General features: G+C 51.7%; 1 protein-coding gene across 4 annotated transcripts in view; it reads right to left on the reverse strand.

Annotated features, from left to right (window-relative positions):
* The window catches only part of CPSF1 (cleavage and polyadenylation specific factor 1), a 777662-nt gene that overhangs the window by 582018 nt on the left and 177812 nt on the right, over nt 1-17832 (reverse strand). For all 4 annotated transcript variants that reach the window (XM_069621953.1, XM_069621950.1, XM_069621951.1 and 1 more), the window contains exon 8: nt 14058-14197. In XM_069621953.1, the coding sequence (XP_069478054.1) occupies nt 14058-14197 (140 nt within the window). The remainder of the gene's footprint in view (nt 1-14057; nt 14198-17832) is intronic.

Below are 17832 nucleotides of genomic sequence, written 5' to 3' on the forward strand. Positions count from 1 at the left end.
ACATTTCACATTCAAAACTTAGCTTGCTTCATCTGTAAATTGCCCTTGTTTAAAATGACTTCTTCTTAAAGGACTTTTCAGTAGTAATTCTTCAATCTAGATTTTCTTCTCATAAAAGATTACCAAAATAACTTATACTAAATATCATCAGAACTATTAAAACTGCAACCTTGCTCTATGGAAACTGGAATGAAAGGCAGTTTAGAATTCTGGCAAATATTCCACTTCTCCTCCAATCACTGTTGAAATGAACTTCCATCTTGGCTTGGGGAAATAGGCACTTCCTGTATATTTTATCATTAAGGAAACTTACATAGATATTGGCATGTTAAAATCAGAACCAAAACCCAAACATCACTCAACCAATTCTCCTACTTAAATACGTGATGGTGAAGACTAAACATGAATGTTTATCTGAATCTCCTTAATGAGATTTCTAATGTAATGTTTCTTTGAAAATCTGGATATGAGCCATGGAATCCTGACAGCGGGAGATGGCAGAAATAGTTTCTCCACTCTTGGATTCACTACTCGGGTCTGTGCTGGCGTGACCAGGGAGGTGCCAACCTTCTTTTAATAGAGTTCAGGAGAGGAATGGCTTGGCTTGAGGGGGGTTTCTCTTTGAGAATGTCCTCCACGAAATCTTGTTCGGGTACCGCCTCCTGGGTGGTGATCTTAAAGTGCTCTGCTGCCTTCCTCAAAATGGCATTAAAAGCCATTTTATCGTCCACAGGCGAGGCCTGGCGGGCCGGAGTGGAAGGAGGGGAATCCAGGCATAGAACATTGTCCTGATCTTGCTTGGGGAGCGCCCATGGCTCCGTCTCCACTTGCTGGGTCTCCTCCCAGATGCCCATGGCATCCACCTGCTCATCATTGTAGTCTTGCAAGAAGGAAGGATCTTCTTCCTGATCATAGATGTCTTGGTAAGTGTACATCTGGGGGGTCTTGGGAGTCAAGATTTTCAGGGAAACGTGAATCCGACACCAAAAGAGGGTCTTCACAAGATCTTAGGGGAAGGATGCTCTTAGCGCGAGACAATCCTTTCTAGGTGGTCCATGCACCCTTCAAACTTTTCCCTGGTCCACTTAGACGAACCAGAAGGGGCAAAAGGAGGAAAAACGTTGCCTTCCTCACGTTGGCATCGAAATTTGTCCCCAACAGTGTTGGACAGAGGCTCAAGACTGTCCTTGTAGGCTTTGCGAGTACTGGGGCGCCATGGCGTGTCTTTAGACCTGCCCGCGGTACGTTCCGTGCATTTCAACAGTTTTTAGGCGTCAGCCCAACCGCCGAAGTAATCCTGGCGAGACTATCCTCAATCTCTGCCGAATCGGCATGAGTCATCGGGTCAGTGGTAGATTTACTGCCTACCGCAGCGCCATAGGGCCTAGCGGTAGATTTTGCCCCTGCAGAAAGGCTATTGGGCCTAGGAGTGGGTTTTGGGCCTAGCGGGGCCTTAGGGGGCTCAGGAGCGGCGGATGATTGCACTTTGGCGTCCAAATTCGATTTAAAGGTAGCACCCTTAACTTTGGAGTGCCCAGTCGCAAGATGATGCTGCGGTTGCGGGGAAGGCTGCTGATCTAACAGACCAGAGGATTCTGTCAAAATTATCAGCTGTCCTACTGGCGCTTTCAAGCGTTTCGACGGAACTGTTGAAACCGATGATGGGGTTGTGTGCTTAAGTGTGTGGTTTCTGTACGCCCTTGTGTGATGCTGGAAATGCATCAGAGGGACAGGGCCTCTGAATCCTTGTCCTTTTCTGCCTTTTATCGTGTGTTCTGTTATGTTTTCTGCCCAGGAGTCCATTTGGGACTCCTGGCAGTGCAGCTCTCTCTTTTGGTTTGGTGAACAGACCCATGGGATACCCTTATGGCACCCATGGGTAGGGGTACAACCCTGTGCCCCTAGTGTATGTTTTTTGGCACCTGTGGGTGGCCCACAGAGCAGGGTATGGGCTGGTGGCAGCTCCATGCTGAATTAGACAGGTGCTCTGGGCGTCCTCCATTTTGGGATACCCAGGCCCTGCCATTGGGATCAGTTGATTCCTGATAGAAAACAAGATGGCCCCTGTGGCCTCTTGCTTTCTATTGCCTGTTGTCTTGTTTTTCCCAAAGTCCTGGGAAGCCCTGACTCTGTCCCTTCCCCCTGACTGGCTGTTGGGTGGAAGTTCCATATATGGTGTTGTTGTGAAGGCCCAGCTAGACTGACTGGAGCCTTCCCTTTGACTGTATGTTGTGGGTACCTCCTGTGGGTGGGACCTGGGTGAATGGAGTGTGTGACCAATATACACTTCTTGTTGTGGTTGTCTGGTTTCTGGCATGTGAGACAAAGACTGAGACAGCCCTGCCCGAAACTGGCCTGAATGCAGTGTGTAGTGTTGAATGGCTGGGTACTTGTCCCAATCCACATTCCTTGTTGTGAGTGTCTGAAAGGGAGGAGTGTGGCCTGAATGCACTGTGTGCCTGATTGGCTGACTGACTGCATGAATGCCCTTCTGTGTGATTGGCTGCTGTGTGTGTGCCAGCAGTGTGGATGAGAGACAGGATAGTATATCTGGGGACCTCTCACCACTGGAAATTGTTCAGAAGCATTCAGAAGCTGAGTCTCCACTCAAGAGTAACTGGATTTGCTGATCCTCGACGTCCAGCTGGAAGAAGAAGACTTGCTGTGGCATTTGCTTCGACGGAACTGAAGGTTGTCGAAATCGTCGAGGACTGACCCGAGAGAGGACCTGGCTAGGCGCCCTCTTCCCGTGCTCCGAGGGACCATCGAGCACCGCTGAATCTTCGCCGAAGCGCCCTGGAAGTCAGACCCTCGAAAGGCTGCCGACCCGAGACGGGACCGCCGAGGAGATCGAAGTGAAGCACCCGGACATCGACGCTGTCGAAGTCCATTGCCGTCGACCAGGGTTCGCAGGTCTGTGTAACCGCTGGAGGCCCGTCGAAGTTGTGTTGCCCCGCCGTGGGAACCACTTGACGCCGTGCCGCCGACGACCGGAGCCGTCCGCTCCTTGCCTAAGAACATTTGCCTTGAAGGACTCCCTCGTCCGCATCGTCGGCCGCTTTGTCCCGCCGGAGAAAGTCGAGGACGACCAACGCGCCGAGGAGAATCCGCCGGTGGGTTTCCCGCCACCTCACGACCCCAAAGACTCGAGCGACTCGACGCCCTTGCTGGGCCACCGTCACCCACAATCTTTGCGGTCCAGAACTAGTGTCGCCGAGGTGCCCCGCACGCCTCTTCCTCGCAGGACGCCGACGTCTCGACGCCGACGAGCACCGCTCGGATCGAAGCCTGCCGCCTCATCGACGCCGTTCTACCTTGTTTGTTGTCGGACGTTCGACGCCCCGTGTCTCCCGCTTGAAAGGGAAGGCATTCAAGAAGGGCCGTCGATTCCCCGACACCGAACACCGAGTTCCTCGACGCTTCTCGACGCCTCTCGACGATCCGTGACTCCTGCTTTAAAGGGGGTCATTCAAGAAGGATCTGTCGACGCCTCTTCGAAGAACTCGACTCCACCAGGTACATTGGGGGGGTAAAAACATTATAGGAGAGAAATAGACTATTGAACAATATATGGACGGGGCTGGTGTTATATCTCTTTATTTTACAGGTTGCCCAGGTGGGGGGATCTCCACACAGAACTGTGTCCAGTGGTAGGGGCCAGTATTCTGCCTATTGTTTCAACCCTCTGTTATCTCTCCTCTCTCTATTGCTGGTTTCCTTCTTATTGATCTGTGTGCCATTTTAACAGTATTGTGAATGCACTTTAATGAGGTCTAATATTAGTGGTACCACTTTAGAATTGTAGATATTTACCATTGCTGATTTTCCTGAGCACAAAGTGCGTTATTGTGATAAGTGTACATAACCCTTGAATATTAATTATATAAAGACTGTGTTTTCAGTAATACAGTGTGTGGACATTCCTTTGTGGGGGCTTGGGGATACACTGTACTTAAGAACCAGCCTGCATCACCTCCTGAGAAGCTAGGCCTTGATTGCTCGTCCATCGTTACCATATTAGAGAATCTTGGCTGGGGCCCTCTGTGCCTCCCCTCTACCATATAGAGAGCGGAAGTACAGACCCCCCTACCAGTCTTTACAGCTGGTGGCAGCGGTGGGATGCTTATGGTTTTAAGACTCAGTGTATAACCGTGCCACTTACAAAATATCCGCACTTTTGTTAGATTAAGGTTCGGGTGTGTTCCAAATAACTGCATTACAAGCAATGGAGTCCATTGCAAATGGTAAATTGACTCGGATGAGCTTAGAGGCTCTCCAGAGTGCTTGTGAAGCCAGGGAGTTAGACTTTGTGGATAAGTCTAGGGCTGAGCTGATAGCTGCCCTGGTGGATTACCAGACTGATGGTGAAACTCTTGAGGAAGGGGGGGATGCAACCAGTGAGGACTCTGCCCCTGGGGTTGTCGCTGAATCTGTTTCTGGGAATGCCACCATTCCTGCTGCCTCTGTTCCAAACCCCAGCAATTCCATGGAACTTGAGTTATTAAGGATGAAGTTAGCCTTTGAATATCGCAAGTTGGAAATAGAAGCTGAGCTTAAGAAAGAGGAGCTGGCACAGCAAGTGGAACTCAAGAATAGGGATCTTGCGCTCAAAGAAAAGGACACTGAATGTCAGAGAATCCAGTTAGAGAAAGCTCGAGTGGAGACTTCAGCTAGACCAATTGAGAGTGGCAGGTCCCCAGCCACCAAGTTTATGAAAGATTTGGTTGGTGTGTTTGTGGAGGGTTCAGATATCCTCCAATGGATTGAAGCGTTTGAAATGGCTTGTGCAATTCATGATGTAGATAAGAGATTGGGCTAAGTGTTTGTTAAGCAGAGTGCCTCAAACTGGATATGACTGTATTCTGAAGCTGAGTGTGGAAGAAAGGGGTCAGTATGAGTGTATGAAGTCTGCTTTGATTGCCAAGTTTGGCAAGACACCTGCCCAATACCTTAAAAGGTTCAGGGAATTTAAGAAAAGAGAGAATGTGTCTTGGGTTGACTGGGTGAGTACTGCGCACATGAACATGATGGGGTGGATTGATGGATACAAGGTGAAAACTTTTGTTGAGTTGTCCCACCTCTTGTTTTTTGAGCATTTTTCTGAAGCCTGTTCACCAGAGCTGCGTCAGTATGTGGCTGACCAGAACCTTTTGGACCCCTTTAAGCTGGCTAGGTTGGCTGACAAGTGGGTCTCCCATCGGGTGTCCCCTAAGGACCCCAGTGGGAAGGACAAGGACAAAGAAAAGGGGGCCTCTCAGAAAGCTGAGGAGTCCCAAAAGCAGTCACAGTCGGGTAAACCAAAACCTTCCTCTCCTAAGACCCAAAAATCTAGTGGGGATAAGTCCTCTGTGGGTGGGAATAAGAGTAGTGGTCCACCTGCTGCAAAGCAGGTTCCCAGTGGTTCCAGTACCGTACCCCGCACTCCTGGCACTTGTTGGGACTGTGGGGCTCTGGATCACAAAAGGGGTGACCCCAAGTGTAAAGGTAAGGCACTTGGAGTACAGGCTGTCAGCCTGACCTACCCTTACCCCGTGTCTGAGGTGGAGGCCACTGTCCTCCCCTCCTCTACCGGAATCACCTTTGGTGCTCCGGTAGAGATTTCCTTAGTGTCCCTTGGGGCCTGGGACCAGTACGCAGAAGTAATGGCGACTATCCCACAGAACACCCGTAGGTTTTTGAGAAGTGTCCTCTTGAATGGCCAGCCTTCTACTGGTTTGAGAGACACTGGGGCAAGCATGACAGTGGTGGACAGGACCCTGCTCAAGCCAGAGGACTATGAAGGTGCTCCTCTGCAAACCACCAGATTAGCTGGTGGGCCTCCCAAATTATCACCTGTAGCCTTAGTCACACTCATGATTGGAGACAAGACAGCAAAGCTTCCTGTCCTGGTTCAGGACAATGTCCCTGCTAACATTCTGTTAGGTAATGATCTAGTGGAGTTGGGGTTGATCTCGGATGGTCTTCCCCTGACTGCTGCTGCGGTCACTAGGTCACAGGTGACACCGGGTCTGGCTGTGAGTCAGGTACCCGAGCCAAAGGCGAGGCCTAAGGCAAGAAGAAGGAAGACCAAGAAGGCCACCTCTGTGGAGGGAACACCTTCTCTTCCTGCTGTTCCGACAGCACCCATTGGGATCCATACTCCGGACGGGCTGGGTCCAGTGGAAAACCCAAACTCAACTCCTGTGGGAGAAGAGACAGAAGACTCTCCTGTGGGAGAGGTTCTCAACCCAGAGGAGCACCCCGACCTTCAATGCTTGTTAGCTGAAGGGGGACCCTCCCGGGCAGACTTCTGTAAAGGACAGAGAGAGTGCCACTCTCTCGAGGGTCTGAGGAAACAGGCCCTGTCCCAGGCACAAGGTGAAGTGCCTAGGACATTCAAGGTTTATTGGGAGGGTGAGCTCCTTGTTAGTGAGCCCACTAAGCCTGAACCTGGTGCCCGCAAGAGGTTGGTGGTACCCCAGGTTTACAGGCCCTTCCTACTGCAGTTGGCGCATGAGGTGCCCTTGGCTGGTCATCTTGGGACTAAGAAGACTAAGCAGAGGCTCTCTGCCCATTTCTACTGGCCAAGGATGGGGGTAGAAGTGGAGTCCCACTGCAGGACCTGCCCCACTTGTCAGTTGTCTGGCAAGACTGGAGGCAGGATCATTGCCCCACTGCAGCCATTACCAGTGGTTGGCACACCATTTGAGAGGGTGGGCATCGACATCGTCGGTCCCCTTGACCCTCCCACTTCAGGTGGACATCGGTTCATCCTGGTCTTGGTAGATCATGCCACCAGGTACCCTGAGGCAATACCCCTTCGGACTGTTACTGCCAAGGTGGTTGCCAGGGCTCTCCTGGGCATTTTCACCCGTGTTGGATTCCCCAAGGAGGTTGTCTCTGACAGAGGATCCAACTTCATGTCTAGTTACATGAAAACCATGTGGAAAGAGTGCGGGGTAACCTACAAGTTCTCCACCTCTTACCACCCCCAGACCAATGGTCTGGTTGAGAGATTTAACAAAACTCTCAAGGGCATGCTAGGTGCTTTGGAAGAGCCCCTAAGGAGGAAATGGGATCTCCTCCTGCCATGCCTGCTGTTTGCTTACAGGGAGGTACCTCAAGAGGGTGTTGGTTTCAGCCCCTTTGAGTTACTCTTTGGACATCCCGTGAGGGGGCCCCTCGCCTTGATCCGAGAAGGCTTGGAAGCCACCCCTCCAGGTCCCGCCAAGCAAGTGGGGGACTATGTGTTAGGCCTCAGGCGGAGGATGACACAAATGATGGGTCAGGCAACAGCAAATCTCAAGGCCAGCCAGGAATTGAACAAGTACTGGCATGACCTTAAAGCTTCGCAAGTGGATTGGACTCCGGGACAGGAAATCCTTGTGATGGAGCCTACCAAGCCTAGAGCTTTGGCAGACAAGTGGACTGGACCCTTCAGGATCATCTCCAAGATGGGCGAAGTCAATTATCTGGTTGACATGGGAGCCTCTGGGGTAGCCCCCCAGGTATTCCATGTCAACAGGCTCAAGCCTTTCCACAGACGAGCGGAGGTCTCATGTCTCTTGCTAGCTTCAGGGCAAGAAGAGGATGAGAGTGAGCCCCTTCCTGATTTGCTGCATAGCAACCCTCAGGATGGCTCAGTGGAGGGAGTACAACTCTCTCCCGATTTGACAACGGAGCAGCAGAGGGCCTGCAGGGCTTTGCTCCAGCAGTATGCCTCTCTGTTTTCACTGACACCGGGCCTTACACCGTGGTGTAAGCACGAAATTGACACTGGTGACAGCGTGCCTGTCAAGAGCAGGAGCTATCGTATGTCAGATACCGTCAAAAACCACATCCAGGCTGAGGTCGCCAAGATGTTGGATCTGGGTGTTATTGAACCCTCAACCAGTCCCTGGTCCAGTCCAGTGGTCCTTGTCCCCAAGGCAAGTTCCCAGGCGGGTACCAAGGATTGGAGGTTCTGTGTGGACTACCGAGGAGTCAATGCCGTCACCAAAACTGACGCGCACCCATTGCCCAGGGCTGATGAGCTCGTGGACACCATAGGTGCTGCCAAATTTGTGAGCACCTTTGACCTTACCTCAGGCTATTGGCAAATAGCTCTGACGGACCATGCCAAGGAAAAGACGGCCTTCTCAACACCTGAGGGACTCTACCAGTTTAGGGTCATGCCCTTTGGGTTGAAGAATGCCCCTGCCACCTTCCAGAGATTGGTCAACCATGCGCTCAGTGGGCTGGAAGCCTTTTGTGTGGCTTACTTAGACGACATTGCCGTCTACAGTTCCACCTGGGAAGAGCATTTGACACATCTGGATAGGGTGTTGCAGGCCTTGAAAAGGGCTAACCTCACTATCAAGGCCACCAAGTGCCAGATAGCTCAGGGGAAAGTTACCTATCTTGGTCATGAGGTAGGAGGGGGTCAAATCCAACCTCTCTCCAGTAAAGTACAGGACGTACAGAACTGGGAGACTCCCACTACTCAAACCCAGGTGAGAGCCTTTTTGGGCCTCACTGGGTACTATCGCAATTTCATGGCAGACTATGGAACCATAGCTGCACCCCTGACAGCTCTAACTTCGCCCAAACAACCTAGGAAGGTTAATTGGACTGAAGACTGTCAGAGGGCCTTTGATGGCTTGAAAGAAAGTCTGTGTAGGGCACCTGTGTTGTGTGCGCCTGACTACAGCCGACCCTTTATCGTCCAGACGGATGCCTGCGACACCGGAATTGGAGCCGTCTTGTCCCAGTTAGATGACAAAGGGAGAGAACACCCTATCATATTCATCAGTAGACAACTCAAGGGTAGAGAACTTAGGTGGGCTACTGTTGAAAAGGAGTGTTTTAGCATAGTTTGGAGCCTTAGGCGTTTTAGGCCCTACCTTACGGGGTCTACCTTCAAGGTCCAAACAGATCATAAGCCCCTGAAGTGGCATATGCAGATGAAGGGTGAGAACCCGAAATTGCTCAGGTGGTCCATTAGCCTGCAAGGGCTAGACTTCACCATAGAGCACAGACCAGGGAAGAGTCACGATAATGCGGATGGCCTTTCCAGAAGGTATGTTGACCGTCTGGATGAGGGTGTCTATCCCGTGGGAGATTAGACACCCTCCACCTCAGTCTGGGGGGGGCGACTGTGATGCTGGAAATGCATCAGAGGGACAGGGCCTCTGAATCCTTGTCCTTTTCTGCCTTTTATCGTGTGTTCTGTTATGTTTTCTGCCCAGGAGTCCATTTGGGACTCCTGGCAGTGCAGCTCTCTCTTTTGGTTTGGTGAACAGACCCATGGGATACCCTTATGGCACCCATGGGTAGGGGTACAACCCTGTGCCCCTAGTGTATGTTTTTTGGCACCTGTGGGTGGCCCACAGAGCAGGGTATGGGCTGGTGGCAGCTCCATGCTGAATTAGACAGGTGCTCTGGGCGTCCTCCATTTTGGGATACCCAGGCCCTGCCATTGGGATCAGTTGATTCCTGATAGAAAACAAGATGGCCCCTGTGGCCTCTTGCTTTCTATTGCCTGTTGTCTTGTTTTTCCCAAAGTCCTGGGAAGCCCTGACTCTGTCCCTTCCCCCTGACTGGCTGTTGGGTGGAAGTTCCATATATGGTGTTGTTGTGAAGGCCCAGCTAGACTGACTGGAGCCTTCCCTTTGACTGTATGTTGTGGGTACCTCCTGTGGGTGGGACCTGGGTGAATGGAGTGTGTGACCAATATACACTTCTTGTTGTGGTTGTCTGGTTTCTGGCATGTGAGACAAAGACTGAGACAGCCCTGCCCGAAACTGGCCTGAATGCAGTGTGTAGTGTTGAATGGCTGGGTACTTGTCCCAATCCACATTCCTTGTTGTGAGTGTCTGAAAGGGAGGAGTGTGGCCTGAATGCACTGTGTGCCTGATTGGCTGACTGACTGCATGAATGCCCTTCTGTGTGATTGGCTGCTGTGTGTGTGCCAGCAGTGTGGATGAGAGACAGGATAGTATATCTGGGGACCTCTCACCACTGGAAATTGTTCAGAAGCATTCAGAAGCTGAGTCTCCACTCAAGAGTAACTGGATTTGCTGATCCTCGACGTCCAGCTGGAAGAAGAAGACTTGCTGTGGCATTTGCTTCGACGGAACTGAAGGTTGTCGAAATCGTCGAGGACTGACCCGAGAGAGGACCTGGCTAGGCGCCCTCTTCCCGTGCTCCGAGGGACCATCGAGCACCGCTGAATCTTCGCCGAAGCGCCCTGGAAGTCAGACCCTCGAAAGGCTGCCGACCCGAGACAGGACCGCCGAGGAGATCGAAGTGAAGCACCCGGACATCGACGCTGTCGAAGTCCATTGCCGTCGACCAGGGTTCGCAGGTCTGTGTAACCGCTGGAGGCCCGTCGAAGTTGTGTTGCCCCGCCGTGGGAACCACTTGACGCCGTGCCGCCGACGACCGGAGCCGTCCGCTCCTTGCCTAAGAACATTTGCCTTGAAGGACTCCCTCGTCCGCATCGTCGGCCGCTTTGTCCCACCGGAGAAAGTCGAGGACGACCAACGCGCCGAGGAGAATCCGCCGGTGGGTTTCCCGCCACCTCACGACCCCAAAGACTCGAGCGACTCGACGCCCTTGCTGGGCCACCGTCACCCACAATCTTTGCGGTCCAGAACTAGTGTCGCCGAGGTGCCCCGCACGCCTCTTCCTCGCAGGACGCCGACGTCTCGACGCCGACGAGCACCGCTCGGATCGAAGCCTGCCGCCTCATCGACGCCGTTCTACCTTGTTTGTTGTCGGACGTTCGACGCCCCGTGTCTCCCGCTTGAAAGGGAAGGCATTCAAGAAGGGCCGTCGATTCCCCGACACCGAACACCGAGTTCCTCGACGCTTCTCGACGCCTCTCGACGATCCGTGACTCCTGCTTTAAAGGGGGTCATTCAAGAAGGATCTGTCGACGCCTCTTCGAAGAACTCGACTCCACCAGGTACATTGGGGGGGTAAAAACATTATAGGAGAGAAATAGACTATTGAACAATATATGGACTGGGCTGGTGTTATATCTCTTTATTTTACAGGTTGCCCAGGTGGGGGGATCTCCACACAGAACTGTGTCCAGTGGTAGGGGCCAGTATTCTGCCTATTGTTTCAACCCTCTGTTATCTCTCCTCTCTCTATTGCTGGTTTCCTTCTTATTGATCTGTGTGCCATTTTAACAGTATTGTGAATGCACTTTAATGAGGTCTAATATTAGTGGTACCACTTTAGAATTGTAGATATTTACCATTGCTGATTTTCCTGAGCACAAAGTGCGTTATTGTGATAAGTGTACATAACCCTTGAATATTAATTATATAAAGACTGTGTTTTCAGTAATACAGTGTGTGGACATTCCTTTGTGGGGGCTTGGGGATACACTGTACTTAAGAACCAGCCTGCATCACCTCCTGAGAAGCTAGGCCTTGATTGCTCGTCCATCGTTACCATATTAGAGAATCTTGGCTGGGGCCCTCTGTGCCTCCCCTCTACCATATAGAGAGCGGAAGTACAGACCCCCCTACCAGTCTTTACACCTTGTCGCCAGGTGTTGTCCCCAAAGCGAGACTTGTGTCAGGCCAAGAGGGGTCGGGCATGGCAGACCTAGAAGCGGCCACCTCAAAGTCGATTACATCCAACACGGATGTCTGGTCATCATCAGTGCCCCAGTCACTTTCGGCGGGTGTGGCGGTGGGGGTAGAGTATTCAGCCGGCAACATGCTGTATGCCGTACACTCAAGGTTTCTTGGTAAAACACTCAATTACACAATAATTTAGAAAACATTCACTAGAAGGCGGCAACTTAATATTATACACAAACACACTTCAATAGCAATCCATTAAGTTTCTGACCAAATTAGGCTCCCCTGGAATAGGAGCAAAATGGCATTTCAGTTACTTTCAATGGGAGAAAAATGCACAAGTTAGCAGCAAAGGTCACAAATACTTTCTTAGGCAGTGCAAATAGTTATAGTTTACTAGAAGACTCAATTTAGTTCAATAGGCCTAGGCCAAAGTCAATGGACTCGTGCCTTGGATATGAAAGAGCAGTTCTTGAAGTAAACGGTAAAGTCTTTGCCAAAGTTCTCAGAAGTAGTTTGTTTTACGAAAAAGAATCATGTTGGGTCACAAGCTGATGAGGTCTGCGAGTTGGGAAAGTTCCACGAACTTTAACCGCGAGAGAGGCGCTCTCTCAATCGGGTTGGCACAGTATCTTAATATGAAGAACAAGATGCAGCAGAAGACGTTGGTTCCTGGCAATTCCTGCAGATCTCACTGTACCGGAGCCTAGATCGTCAGAAAACGCGGACAAAATGGAGTCACTTCAGTTCCAGTAGCTGTAATTCAAGGACACAAGCTGGTCTCTCTCTCCCTGGTTAATCGTAACCTGCTTCGAGAATGGTATCCAGGTAGCTTACGAGTTGATTGGTCCCACCAACTCAAAAGGGAGAAGTCGCTCTTGAAGGGGCTTCTCTGTCGAGATGAACTTGGCAATCCGGACCTGCAGCAGGGCTTCGCCAGGCAAACGGTCCAGGAGTTGCAGCAGCTGTCCTCTTCCAGCTCGTCTTCGGTTCTTTCGTTCCAGTGGGTCGAGTCTGCTTTCCAGTCCAAGAGACTCGCCTTTTAAGCAGTTCTCTCCCTTTCATTCAGGCCTAGCTGTCACTCACCAAGCAGGGTGGCTGTCCTTGCCAGACAGTCAGCCAGCCAATCATGTCAGAGTGCATTTGGGTCTCCTAGGAGACTAAGTACAGGGAGTTTCGGGCACCTCCCTCACTCCCTGCCCACCCCAGACACTCGGGCGGCAGAGGCTGTCTTCAGTCCAGACGCCTGCCAAAGGCATACGAACAAAGGGACCAAACCTGGTTTGGCGCACAGATACAAAACACTAGAAGGACCTTTCCGAAAAAGAAACAGTGAAAAAAAGACCGGTCCTGTTTAAACAAAGGGGCTTAAGGCGCCATCTTGAAAAACATGGCTCCTGCGGTTTTTAGCTACCAGTGTTCGCGGTCGGGAAAAATCATGGTAGCGGTTGTAAAACCACTGCCACCAGCCATTTCGATAGGAAAAGGTAGCATTTGACAGCTACTTGAGTATTTAGACACAGGGGATACTATGTAACCCCTCCAGCACTCTAATGGAAGATAGTGTGTGCTGGGTCTAGGAATTTAAAAAGACTAGCAAAGTCCAATTTAACCTTACATTCTCTGGGGAACAGCAGTTTATCCCAGAGAAGGTATTTAAACCTTTGGGAAGTCTTGAAAGACATCCCTGTGTCACTGCACTGAGGGTGTTGTGTAACACATGAAAAGATGCCTATGGAGTCATCTTAAAACTCCATAACCAAAAACAAACAGAATTAAAAAGTTCAAAGCCCCAAAGTTTAGCAAAATAGCTGGATGGCTCTAAGGTAGAGGGAATTAGAACATTTATGAGAATTCTCCTTAACACCAGAAACCTTCTAGCGCCCCGTGTCTGTGTTACCATAACATGAAAATCAAACGCGCTCCCTACCAAAACTGACCGGCTGCGAAAAGCGAAAGTTTATTAAATGGAGAGACTCACTGCCTTGCTTATGGAATCCCACACACACATTGATACTCAATGGCTCCCTTTTCTCGAATTTCTAAGAGAAGCTACCCCTACGCCATGGATCAGTTTACAGCAGAGCACAATTACACTTGCACCCGCCAAGGCAGGCTGTTTCTACCAGCTCTACTTTCTAACTTCTCTATGTTCATTTCTCTCAGTAATCAGAACTACTGTGCGAAGGGCCTACATAAAGTAGAAAAGGCAATGCATCCCAAAGCCTTGGTTAGTGTTCCGATTATTTGGACCGTGTGGACCTGGGAGGGAGGAGGGGTGCGTACCAGGGACGGCGGGAGGGTGGGGGGGAGGGGGTTATGGAGACTCGTTCTCAAAACAGTTAAAACCTATTTTCGTTGATCACGTTCAGCAATAATGATAAGTGAGAATCCTGTACTGTATTTGTGTTACCCATATTCATCACAATGAAAACAACTGATTCATCAATGAGCACTACATTTCTAGGCGGTCAAAGTTCTCTGCCAAGGCTCACTCACCGATGGGCTTCGGCACCGCCAGCACCTGCGTGCAGTCGAAGGGCAGATTCGTTAGGGACCAGATGACGGGATGGACCTTCTGCATGATGTTCAAGGAGATGGCCACAATGCTGCACGTGTCCTGGCGCACTGCCACTCGCCTACAGAAAAATGTAATGCAGTGATAATGCACAAATGATCACTCACTGACAACGTCACTCCAAGGGCTACAAGGTCACCTGGTTTCCTTTGCATTACACTAAGCAAATACAACACATGCTCACATATTGTCACACAAAACCCAATATATGCATTCCCCATTACAAGAACTAAAAAAGCATTTGATTAAATCACCACTGCAACACAGGTAAGTACTTTTAGAAATGGAAAACAATTCGGGGGCGCTGTTGAGCAGCCGAAGAAAATGGCTGCCTTGCCAGTGAGCCCCGTCTCTACCCACTGCTATCTGTTGGACATCGGCGGTATACCGAATACTTCCACTACGAAACCACAGTGATTTTGGTCCCCCTATCATCCTGTGCACCCGAGTGAAATTTGGGCGAGAAACGGTGCTGGGAGAGGGAGTTACGGGCCTCGGGCCCTGTGGTGCGACGTCCCCTCCTCGCCAGCCCCGGAGGAGGTGACCTGTGGCCTCCTGACGCGACGCCCTCGCTGGCCTCCCTGCTCCGAGGCGCCTCGGACGGCGCAGATCCCCGGTGGGGCCCGTCAGCCGGGGCTTGCATACTGTGCGACTCTCACCCCGCTGCCGTTCCCCGGACGGTTGCGGGCCCCGGACACCTGATCGGCTCCGGCTGCCGCGGATTGGGCTCCCGGCCATTGGCGCCCCATCTCCTCCTGGACACTCGCCGAATCCTGCGGTGACAGACCCTGGCCCCCTGTCGGGACGCCTCCGCCGGCCCTGTGGTGCTCTTTTGCTGCACCTCTACTCCGCGCGGCGAAGGCCTGGACGGGCCCTCATCCAGCATACCTCCTACGTGGCGGCTGCGCTGGAGGCTCGGATTGCCTCCACTTGCTGCGGACTGGGAGGCCCGGCCCCCGCACCCGCGTGTGCTCGCGGCCGCCACACCCGATCCTGGATCTTCACTCCTGGAGGGCTGCGTTGCTCAGCCGCCGCATTGAAATACGAGGGCGGCGGGGATCCAGCTGCAAGGTGGGTGAACAAACCTGGACTGGGCCTCATTCCCTCCGGTCTGACGGGGCCCCAAACACTCCCCTGCATTGCGCTGGTGTGCACTTACGAACGCTGGCCCTGCTTCCCCAGCTCGGCCTGGGGACAACACTTTGCCACTACCTTCCATTGGAGGCCTCAACAGGGTCTGTAAAATGTGATGTAACATCTGGTGCGGATAGATCTGGGACCCCCCCCCATCCAGTCAAACGGCGCTGCTCAACGTTCTGACCTGCTCCGCCGGCGAACCTTAGGCACATATAGACGGTACCATATAACTGGCGACTACCTAGCCCTTCCTGGATCACCCCCAACAGTGCCTCCGCCACTAGTGCCCTCACAGCCTGGCTACATAATACTGCGCCTACTGCTCTCGTGCGACTTAAGCGCTACAACTGTGGTCTAATCTCCGTCCCATCAGCGACGCGCCATCCTAAAGTGGTCATCGGGCACACCCAGGCAGGTGCTCCCTCCGCCGCAATGCCCAGTAAGCCGAGGTCTAACGGTAAACCAGGCGCCATGGACAGATTCGCAAAGTTAGCGCCTAGAGCGGAGCACGCAGCGTCTTCTCCGCCACCTGAGGAGGAGGAGAAGGAATGCACCCAGGACCCCCCTCAGGCAGACCTTTCCACGATGATGGAATCCATGGCTAAAAACTTTGCTGCCTTCCATGAAAGGCTGGACGACATCAACGCAAACGTCGCCTCAACGAGAGCGAAGATCGATCAGCATGGGACCAGAATTGCCGAGACTGAGCAACGTCCACACCCTACAGAACATGGTCTCACAACTTGTCCGCAACATGAAACAGATAAAGGCCAAATGTGATGACCTAGAATCGTGGTTCCGGAGGAACAATGTCCGCATTGTGGGGGTGCCCGAATCTGCGCTGAAGGGCTGCATGGAAACTGCGGTCGAACAACTACTTGGAGACCTCCTTGACAACCCGCCACTCTCGCCGTTTTTTACCGTGGAAAGGGCACACCGCTCCCTGGCACCTCGACCTAAACCTGGGGATTTCCCTAGACCAATCATTGCAAAACTTCTGAGCTACAAGGACAGGGGATCATATCCTCCGGTTAGCCAGGGAAAAAGGGGAACTCAGGATGGATTCACAAGTCATCAGAATCTTTCCCGATTTCTCGGTGGCAGTTCAGACGGAAAGGCGTCAATTCAACGGAGTGAAGAAGCTACTGAGAGAGCGGAAAATTGAATATGCAATGCTCTTCCCTGCCCGCCTCAAGTTCACCCACCGCAACAAACACTACTTTTTCACTGTCCCGGATGAGGCCATCAAGTTTGAGGCGCAGATCCCACCGGCTGACCCTCCTGGGGGGCGGATAGAAGACGTCTAAGGTCGAAACCCATGATATCCCGTAATGGGTGCTAGGGATGGTGGTGTAGGTACTATGAGCAGCCCTGGTGGGCTCTGACCCCCCCCCTTCTATCGGATAGCGGGCACCTAGTGGCCCTGCAACACTGCAGTGTAAGCACATTTAAGTGAGGGGAATGTACAGGGAGATCATTTACCTGTGACGCCACACACTGAGCCTTGATCCGCAAAACGGTACAGCATTGTGTAAAAACGGACCTTAGGGATGTAAGACATACTTTTGCGGCTATGTACCAACTGGGTTTGTCCCGTGGAATCTAAGCGCTCCAGTATCCTCTCTCCTAAACTGTTTGCTTGTCAGCTGAAGTCCAGTCAGATATTATGTTATTGTAACTGATATTAGTAAAAGTGGGTAGAACGGCAGCGGCAGCCCCCACTGCGGCTGCAATTCCTTCTGAGTCTAAATGTTTGTGTTTTGGCCCCGGTTGGGCTAGTTTCCCGGTGCCGCCAAGTTGGGGAAGGTGTGCAATGGGTCAAGGTTTGGGTGGGTTTTCATACACTGCTGGTTGGGGCAGGGCGGTGAGGGAGGGGGTGGCAGAAGTTGGGGTAGATTGTATACAAAACGGCAGAGGAGTTGGGACTGGCTCCAAAGGGTGGCAACTGTTTTCTGGGACGGCACACATCATGAGAATCAATGTTAGATGCTTAACCTGGGATGTTCCGTAAACTGGTGATATGGCGGTCAGGATGATGTCCTGGAATGTACGGGGGCTGACAAATTTCACGAAGACACGAAGGATTGCGACATATGCACAGAGACATGGGGTTAAGGTCCTCCTACTACAGGAGACGCACGCTCGGAAACATTTATCGTCCATTATAGCACACACCTGGGGTCTCAATAGGTATTACACTCAATATTCCACTCAAGCTAAAGGTGTCCTGACACTTATCCATAAATCTTTAAACTTCACACTCCACTCGTCCCACATTGACACAGAAGGCAGATATGTTATTTTACACTGCACCTTGGCTCATGAGGACTGCATACTGGTCAATTTATACGCGCCCAACACTGATTCGCCCGAGTTCTTTGATAATGTGGCCTCCATCCTAATGAGATACCCAGATATCCCTATCATATGGGCAGGAGACATGAATCTGATAATTGATAATACCCTAGATAGAACAACAACCACCCGCAGAACCACGACGCGAGCTGCAGCTCGACTCCCTGCACATATGGATGCCCTTAATCTGCATGATATATGGAG

The sequence above is a fragment of the Ambystoma mexicanum genome, chromosome 5q (genome assembly GCF_040938575.1).
Source record: "Ambystoma mexicanum isolate Mex_15411 chromosome 5q, UKY_AmexF1_1, whole genome shotgun sequence".
NCBI lineage: Eukaryota > Metazoa > Chordata > Amphibia > Caudata > Ambystomatidae > Ambystoma > Ambystoma mexicanum.